Source organism: Astyanax mexicanus, chromosome 22 (assembly GCF_023375975.1).
Source record: "Astyanax mexicanus isolate ESR-SI-001 chromosome 22, AstMex3_surface, whole genome shotgun sequence".
In the NCBI taxonomy this organism is placed as follows: Eukaryota; Metazoa; Chordata; class Actinopteri; order Characiformes; family Acestrorhamphidae; genus Astyanax; species Astyanax mexicanus.
Genome location: NC_064429.1, coordinates 1,835,084 through 1,843,515, shown reverse-complemented (window position 1 = coordinate 1,843,515; position 8,432 = coordinate 1,835,084). Strand labels below are relative to the sequence as shown.

At 33.6% G+C, this 8,432-nt stretch overlaps 2 protein-coding genes across 4 annotated transcripts; one reads left to right on the top strand and one right to left on the bottom strand.

Moving 5' to 3' along the window:
- Nucleotides 1-720: 720 nt before the first annotated feature.
- On the bottom strand, nt 721-5,912 carry kmt5ab (lysine methyltransferase 5Ab). 3 transcript variants are annotated; one of them, XM_022686772.2, is made up of 8 exons: nt 5,634-5,912; nt 4,207-4,289; nt 3,499-3,634; nt 3,183-3,360; nt 2,877-2,961; nt 2,667-2,726; nt 2,395-2,585; nt 721-1,379 (listed from the first exon to the last, which is right to left on the bottom strand). In XM_022686772.2, exons 1-8 carry the CDS (start codon nt 5,671-5,673, stop codon nt 1,169-1,171), a joined length of 984 nt encoding a protein of 327 aa, XP_022542493.2. In that variant the 5' UTR covers nt 5,674-5,912; the 3' UTR covers nt 721-1,168. The 3 variants fall into 3 exon arrangements, with proteins under 3 accessions (XP_022542493.2, XP_022542494.2, XP_049326707.1); XM_022686773.2 differs by lacking the exon at nt 5,634-5,912 and adding an exon at nt 4,545-4,729; XM_049470750.1 differs by lacking the exon at nt 5,634-5,912 and having other exon boundaries at nt 4,207-4,335.
- LOC103036941 (cyclin-dependent kinase 2-associated protein 1) lies at nt 5,272-8,341 on the top strand. Its single transcript, XM_007239705.4, has 4 exons — nt 5,272-5,558; nt 6,109-6,203; nt 6,740-6,866; nt 8,075-8,341. Exons 1-4 carry the CDS (start codon nt 5,492-5,494, stop codon nt 8,140-8,142), a joined length of 357 nt encoding a protein of 118 aa, XP_007239767.2. The 5' UTR covers nt 5,272-5,491; the 3' UTR covers nt 8,143-8,341.
- The last annotated feature ends 91 nt before the right edge of the window (nt 8,342-8,432 follow it).

The window sequence follows — 8,432 nt, the reverse complement described above, 5'->3', positions numbered from 1 at the left end:
TTTATTTAACCACTGTTGTGCTTGATGGAGGTTTGCTTTTTTTTCTGCCGTAGTTTCATTTTTTTTCTTTTGAAAATTATGGTCACATTTGGTTTATTTTGCTTGTTTAACTGCAGATCTTGTCTAAAAACATTAGTTTAATTATTTTTGCAAGTAGATTTCTGACTTGAATAGTGTGTTACATACTCAAAACAATTTATGATTGCAGCACAAAGTGCACTGGAAGACATTTCAATTCTTTAAATATAATCTTCAGCTGGTCAAGTGAAACCCACATAAATAATACTCAGTATGGTGTAAGGCTAGAGTACAATAGGAGATTTAGGGGTTTATAATAGGTCACTAACCTGAATAGACACATAAGTTGAGGGGGGACATTTAATGTCACCTGTGTAAACAATTAAAGTAATAACCAGTAAACGTTTAAAGTAGAACAGTTCCCCATTGCATTCCAGCTCACTGGGGCACAGGGAACAATTAAAGAATTCAGCAAAAGTGAGTTTACTTTATTTGTAACAGCCAATTGTTTAATTAGCAATAAAATGATAGAGAAATAAATAGAAACAATTTCCCCAGTGCACTGATAGCATAGGACAAACAAATTAAGCAAACATTTCACAATGAATAACCCAAATGTCAATGATCAATGAGGATAGACTGAGCTCATTAAATCAAGAAAAAAGTGGCATTTCAAAAATACATAAATGAAGACAAATGATACACAGATAAAAAGACTTTATTGATCTAGAAAAACGAATACGTTCTTCAAAAATGTCAAATTTGATTCATCAATTCATATTTATATAAAAATGCATTTTTTACACATCAGCTGCACATACAGAAGTGAGCTATAAAAGCCAAACATTACTTACAATATAAACCAGAATCGTCCATTCCTTACAGAAATACAAGACACCTTTTCCACAAAGCAGATCATTACAGGCATGGTATCTATGGTATCCATCATGGTATTTTTTTGTTGTTGTTCCCCAACTCTGGTTTGCATACACCATTTACAAATCTGACCAGATACTAATTGACTTTAAAAACAGATGTCAATGGACGATTCTAAGGACTGGCTACACAATAAAATAAACTTTATAAATGCAAGTGAACACTATATTAACATGACTAAAGCTAGTCTCTGAGATCTTTAACATTTAAATTGTCAGTGTTTGAGCCACGGGTGAGCAGCAATTGATTCTTTACTGCGGTCTCCATAGTCATAAAGCAGCTCTTCTTCTGCTTTAATGTGTCTAGAAGCTACCAAAATAAGATGGGGCACACCATTTATATCATGTAGTCTGGTCTGGCAGTTCCCGTTTTTGCTGTGGTTGATCAGTCGGCCAAGTCGACAAGTTTCTTTTGTAGCATCCACACTAGAAAAAAAAAACAAAAAAAAAAAAAACAGAAAAAGAAACAATAAAAGTAACATTAAGAGGCAAGCAGTACTGTAACAAACACTAAACTCAACACAAGCATTCCAACAGCCACAGCATGTCTAGTAAAAGCATGGATGAACATTAACATTCTAGACTCTTATAAAGCTACAAGCATGCAATTGAGAGTATTTGCCAGTAGGGGTTTGTACATTTTCCTTTACTGTACAAGTGACTATGTTCTCACTGAAATTTAAAAGAATGTGAAACAAATTGATTGGTATACAATCTAAAATGTACAGCCTATTCACACAAGTACATGGTTTGATTTTACGGTCATAATTAATATCGGTTTCTTATGCTTTAAAATAGAACCCTTTGGGGCTGCATTAGGTTTCGTAAATGATAAAATAAAAAAAGTACAATCATCTCTTAGATTGACTCACTTTCTGCTTTTATATTCTAACTCAGTCATACTTTGCCTCGTTTAAAAAAAAAAAAAAAAAAACATTTCACCTACAGTTAGCTATAGTCAGTGTTTGTCATACGGTTTTTGCATGTACAGAAAATTCATTCTATACATGCATATAAAATGGTCTATTTTGTTGCAATTACCACAATGGACCTTAATGGACCTGATTTTAATGCATCTTTATAATGGAGAAAATCAAGCAGGCTTTGAATTGCAGTGTTGTTAGTTTGTGATTTGAAGTAAAAAGTACACATTAAAACTGTACATACATTTATTTGGGCCTAAAAATTAGATTGTGTACATATAGGCCTTGAAAATTTTCTAAAATTTCCATTGATTGTAGATCACACTGCTATTTCCCCATAGTGCCCTTCTGTCTAAGGTCATACAACAATGTAGTGTTATCCTAGAACGCAAATATCACTGGTTAATGCTACTGGTTTTCAGAGGACATGAAACAATAGTTCTGTACAGTCTTGGAAAAATGCTCTTACAAACTTTACAAATTCTGTGTGTCTAAACATTCAGTCAATCAAGACTTACCAATAGTTGTTGTTCAGGTAGCTGAAGTAATACATGTAGCAGCCTTTTGTAGGATCTTGTGCATACTGTGTCTCTCTCTTCTTGGCCTCAGCTATTTGAAGCAAATCTCCATGATACTCAACAACAAACTGGCCTTTCTGGAAGTCTCGGTCTGCAAAAATCCCTCTTCCTTTTCCTTCAATATATCGGACCTGTGTAAAGAAATAAGGCATACTTAATCAAGGCAATTTATGCCACACTTTAATATAAAGGATTAATAGTAAATAGCAAACCTTTAGTCCATCTTCCACATTGTTTGCAATCAGATCATCGATGTGTTGCTGTTCTTCACACTGTTGACAAAATAATTATTAAATTTAGTTACAACATGGAATAAAAAAAATAATTATGTTTTCCTGCAGAGAATAGATGTTTTGGATCTCCAGGACTTTCAAGAATTCCATACCTCACAGCAGCATGTAATTTTAAATATAGTCACTCACCTTCAACTCTGCTTTACTTTTTCTGGAACTTCTCCTGATGGGATAATAATCAGTAACCTTTCGGCTGTTCTGTTTACTTTCCAACCTGGAAATGAAATTTAAAAAGTAAAAAAAAAAAAAAAAAAAAGTAAAGTGTCATGTTACATTTTAGCATTTCCATGTTACAAACCACCAGCATCAAGTGCAAGCTGAACTTTGCCACAGCAACAGAAAAATAATTTCTTTTGGAACATTATCCACAAGAGGTTAGATAGAGCTTTCACAGATTTTGCACAATAATTCTTCTTTTTCTGTTAAGCACCTAACTTTTTTTGTGTTTTGTTCTTTTTGACTTTTACATAGGTCCCATGTCCAGATTTGTTTGGAGGAGCGGCATCAGAGGTTTGGTCTTTTTCTTGAGGTTTAACTGTCTTCTCTTTAGGTACTAATGAGGAGGTCCCTCCACTATTTTCTGGTTTAGAATGGATCTCCACTGTCAGTTTCACTGTAGAGACAGAAAATGAGGAGTCATGTTAAATGGTGGGGTCTACATTTATAAATTAGAAGCATGTGGAAGCAAGGATATCCTAGGTAAAGGTCCTAACAATACATCAGAGGGACAAAAACCTGAAGAATAATTTACCTTCCCCATGCTTTGTTTGATCACTGGCCTTACACACATTTTCCTCATTAATAGGAATAAGAGGAGAATTGCGGTGTGGAGAACGTGAAGTTTCAGGATTTCCAAAAGACTTAACTGTTGACTGTAATTGTCGGGCCTATAAAACAAAACAATTATTTATATATAAATTAAAATATATATTTATATATAAATTAAAATATATATTTATATATAAATTAAAATATATATTTATATATAAATTAAAATATATATTTATATATAAAGTAAAATATATATTTATATATAAATTAAAATAAATATATATATATATATATATATATATATATATATATATATATATAAAACTAATATATATATATATATATATATATATATATATATAAAAAACTAATATATATATATATATATATATATATATATATATATATATATATATAAAACTAATATATATATATATATATATATATATATATATAAAACTAATATATATATATATATATATATATATAAAACTAATATATATATATATATAAAACTAATATATATATATATATATATATATATATATATATATATATATATATATATATATATATATATATATATATATATATATATATATATATATAAAAATCAAAGACAAAGACTTAGAAAGACCCAACCTTTTGCAGATATTGTAGCTAAAAAAAAAAAAAAAAACTGCCTTACCATTTTGGCCTCATGTTTGTTTTCTTTAGCTTCTGCTTGGACCTCGTGTTTGTGCAGTTCGCCGTTTGGGGTTTTCTTTTTGCCTTGCAATAAAAGGAAATAAATTAACACCATCCAGCAGCTCTTCTCCTGAAAAAAGTTATTGAGTTGAAACTGCATTTAGTATCACTACTGCACTTTTGTTCCCCTGAAGCAAACAAAAAGCCATCAGTAGTGACACACTGCATTAAAAAGTCAAATCAATAAACCAAATAAGAAAACCATGAATTAAACCCAGCGGCCCGTCCACTACAGACACATCTCAAAGCGTCAACAAGTTAAAATACAGCCTCCCTTACCTTTTGCCATTTCAACTGGATCTTCCAAAGCCTAGAAGAAGAATGTTAAACTTTTCGCAACTGCAGAGTGCGCTTTCTTAAACAAACAAAAAAAAACCCTACTCAAACTTGTAATAAAGGCAACTATCTATTTTCGTGTGTTCTCAACGACACCAGCAGTGTTTCCGTCCGGGGATTTTAAAAATCCACCACAGCTTTGATTGGCCAGCAGCAAAACCATGCCGCCTATGATTGGCCCAGATTACCCAGTCGCCCCTTCCCCCCGTGTGTGTGTGTGTGTGTGGAATTTTATATATATTTATATAATTGCTTTATGATGTTCCATTGTACATCAGGAATATATATATATATATATATGTATTTTTAGATTTCCCCATTATACATTAGGAATATCTAATGTAGGTGTATATGTCTGTATATTGCGTATATATCCAATAGCAGCAGATAAACCTAGTACTTAGACCTTACAAAAAAGATAAGATATAATGATACAGATAAAAATAATAATAATGCTGCACTGTTTTAAAAGTCCATCAATTGTCCTGTAAAAAAGATTAACTTACCTCTACTATTTGAGCTATTTAAATATATATATATATATATATATATATATATATATATATATATATATATATATATATATATATATATATATATATATATATAAGTGGTCCTCACTTTTTATAAGTTTGAGATTTTAAAAAGTCTGGTCTCTCTGTTCTTAGCTTAGCTAAAGTTTAAGGTTATTATTAATGACTGTCGCGTCCTGGTCGCTGGGAGCAGGGCGATTAAAGCCCATACTATTGTTATTGTAATGATCGCATTGTGCATATCAATATAAAGTGACGGCCATATTTGCCGGCTGCCGCTGTGCTGTAAACAAAAAGTGTCGGAGGAGACGGAGACGCTTCAGCGCTTTCAGGACGCTTTCATTTCTTCTGTTTATAATGTCTCTGGGAATGTCTTACAAACCCAACGTCCATAAACACGTTCCGGGAACTTCCGTGAATCAAGGTATGGAGGATTTAGTGTGTATTGTGGGACAGATGGAGGGGTTTTCGGTGTGAGACGGGCTGTTGTAATGAATACCTGGAGAAAGCCCGTGTTTGTAGTTTTTGTCCAGTTGCATTTATAGGGTCAGACCCGGCGAGCTGATTCATATCCGCCATTATTTGCGAACCAGTCCAGAACCCTGTTCTTTATCCACGGTAAAGTTTTAGAAGCGGAACTCCAGCAGTAACACCGAGACCGAAACAACTCCGCTTTTGTCCAGCTGACCGTGTAAAGCGCGTGAGAAATGTATCGGAGAGCTGCTTAATTCTGCCTCTTCCTCTTCCTCCATGATTGTCTTCCCAAAAGGCTAATGATTGATCTGAATGGGGGAACATTCTGACCCTTTGATGACACCAAGCGTTTACAGGGGCGCACTGCACGTTCCGTTTCACTTCTGTTAAAGAAAAGTCTACGCCCAACAGTCATATGGTTCAAGATGAAATCAGTGTTATTAATCTTTGCAAAAAGAGAAGAAAGTGCTTAACTGTGCTCATTTGTTTCTAACTAACAGCATCTGCACATTCGCAGTCTCCGACCTTAGCTACACTGCAGTCTTTCGGGCCTGTCGTGAGTGACTTTGGAACACCATCTTTGGGGATTCCCCAGGTAAATTCATACATAACCTCCCTTTCCTGCATAATATTAACATTCATACCAGTTTTTTTGTATTTGCAGTTTGTATTTGAAATTGAAATTAATAATATTTAAAGTTAATTTGGGATTTATTTACATTAATAAAGACAATGGGACCCATTAATATTGGAACATATTTAGGAACTATTCTGCAGTTTTAAAACATAAGTACATTTTTTCAAGAACAAGAACTCTTAGGAAAATGTTTGTACCATTCTTTTTTTTATCTTTTCCAATTATTTTTCAATTCCGAAGTAGTCATGTTCATTTTTTATTTAAATCCATCTTACATAAATAAACAGGGAAAACAACATAAATTAGGCAAATTGAAGTACACATAGTAAACCACTTCTGCACCACTTTAGAAACAATTATTCAAAATCAAATGCAGGTCACCAACTTTGTTGCCAGCAGACCACTGTCTTTCTATTTTTGTATTGTTCATGATCATAACCATACACGATTAACAGTCCAAGAACCTTTACGGAATTCTTTTTTGTTTCTGACAGAGCACCATCGGAACACAAGTGCCTCAAAACAAATATTCTGAGCTGTTGGGCATCATTGAAGAGCTGGGAAAGGAAATCAGACCAACCTATGCTGGGAGCAAAACAGCCATGGAAAGGCTAAAACGTGGTAAGGACAGGAGTGAGGTAGAATTGGTTCTACTGCTTAATTATACACATATATTATAAAGAACATTTACCCCGTCATTCTTAGCTATCAAATTTGCAAACTCTGCATTAGAGGTCAGAAGTGGGGCCAGACCCACCCTCTACAGTCAGACTCAAACAAGCTGCCAAACCAAGACCCCAAATTAAAAAAGCAAAGAATATTTGATTATCAATCATTTTTAAAGTATTTTCTTTTTCTTTTTTATTATTATGGCCCACTCTTTGGAACGAGTTAAGACATAGAAAAGCTGAGAAATAAAGCCAAGAGACAATAAAGAATTACAGCTTCAGGGGTGAGCTAAAGCCTGAACAAAGAAACTTAAATAACCTATAAAGAAAACAAAAATAAATTCCTGTCAAATAACCAGGAAAAATAAGCAAAAGAAAATTGGGCACTCAACTTTTTTTTTTTTTTTTTTTTTACACCCATGCTTACAAAACAGACTAAAAGCAGGTCATGGGGGAATTAGGTCTTATTGAAAAAAGGCTGATGGACACAAGTGCAACCACTGGAACAGCCTCTCATTGCAGTCATCTCTGCACCTTAAAATAGGTGGAGCATCACCTTTGGCATTCAATTACCCTTCTCCAGGCATGAACATCGTACTTCTTTGCAGAATTTACAATGAATTTTAACTTAATTGCTGTTAGCTGTAGTTTTATGTGAATTGTGCATGGTAATTACGATGGGATCATTGTGTTATGTTATGTAAACTATTTATGAATTTGCAGGAGGTTTCCCCCTCTCCTGTTCTGACTGGAGTGGCGAAATACTCATTTCTGTGCATGACACTAAAATGTAGTCCTGTGCCTTCAGATATTGCAAGAATCCCATAGCTCTCAGGAATGCAGACCTCTAATGCAGGTCAATCCAAGGATGTCACTCCCATGTCACTCTGCCCTCTTGTGATATAGCAAAATATTGAATAAAACTGATTTATAGTGGAAAGTAAAAGAAAAAAAAATAATGTTGAAAGACATCTTGAAGTTGTTGTTATCAGAAGAAAAACGGACTTTGTCTTTGAAAAACAATGAGATAAATTGACATTGTGTGAAAGTATGTGCTTTCTTCTTAGCTCAACTTTACATCTTACTAATATAATTATTACAGATTATACAGAAAAGGCCTTACACAGAGAAATGAGATCTAAAAATGTTTTTCCTTTACAGGGATCATTCATGCCAGAGGTTTAGTGAGAGAGTGCCTGGCAGAAACTGAAAGAAATGTAAGATCCTGAAGGCCAGCTCAAATGTTTCATCAGATGCAAGCCAGGGTTCCATTCCCCAGAAGCTACAGCTGCGAAAGACAATGTACCAACATGCAAAAATAATTTTCCCATACTACTCTGGCAGAACACCAAACTGGCCTCTTATCACACATGATACAAGATTTTGTAACATTATATGAAAAATAAAAAGCAAAAACTTGAAACTGTACTTCACAGGAACTCCCTGTACTTATTTATGTTCCCTTTTAGGAACATTATGTGTCTGTTATTATAAACTGTTGAAAAACTTTGCATGTTAC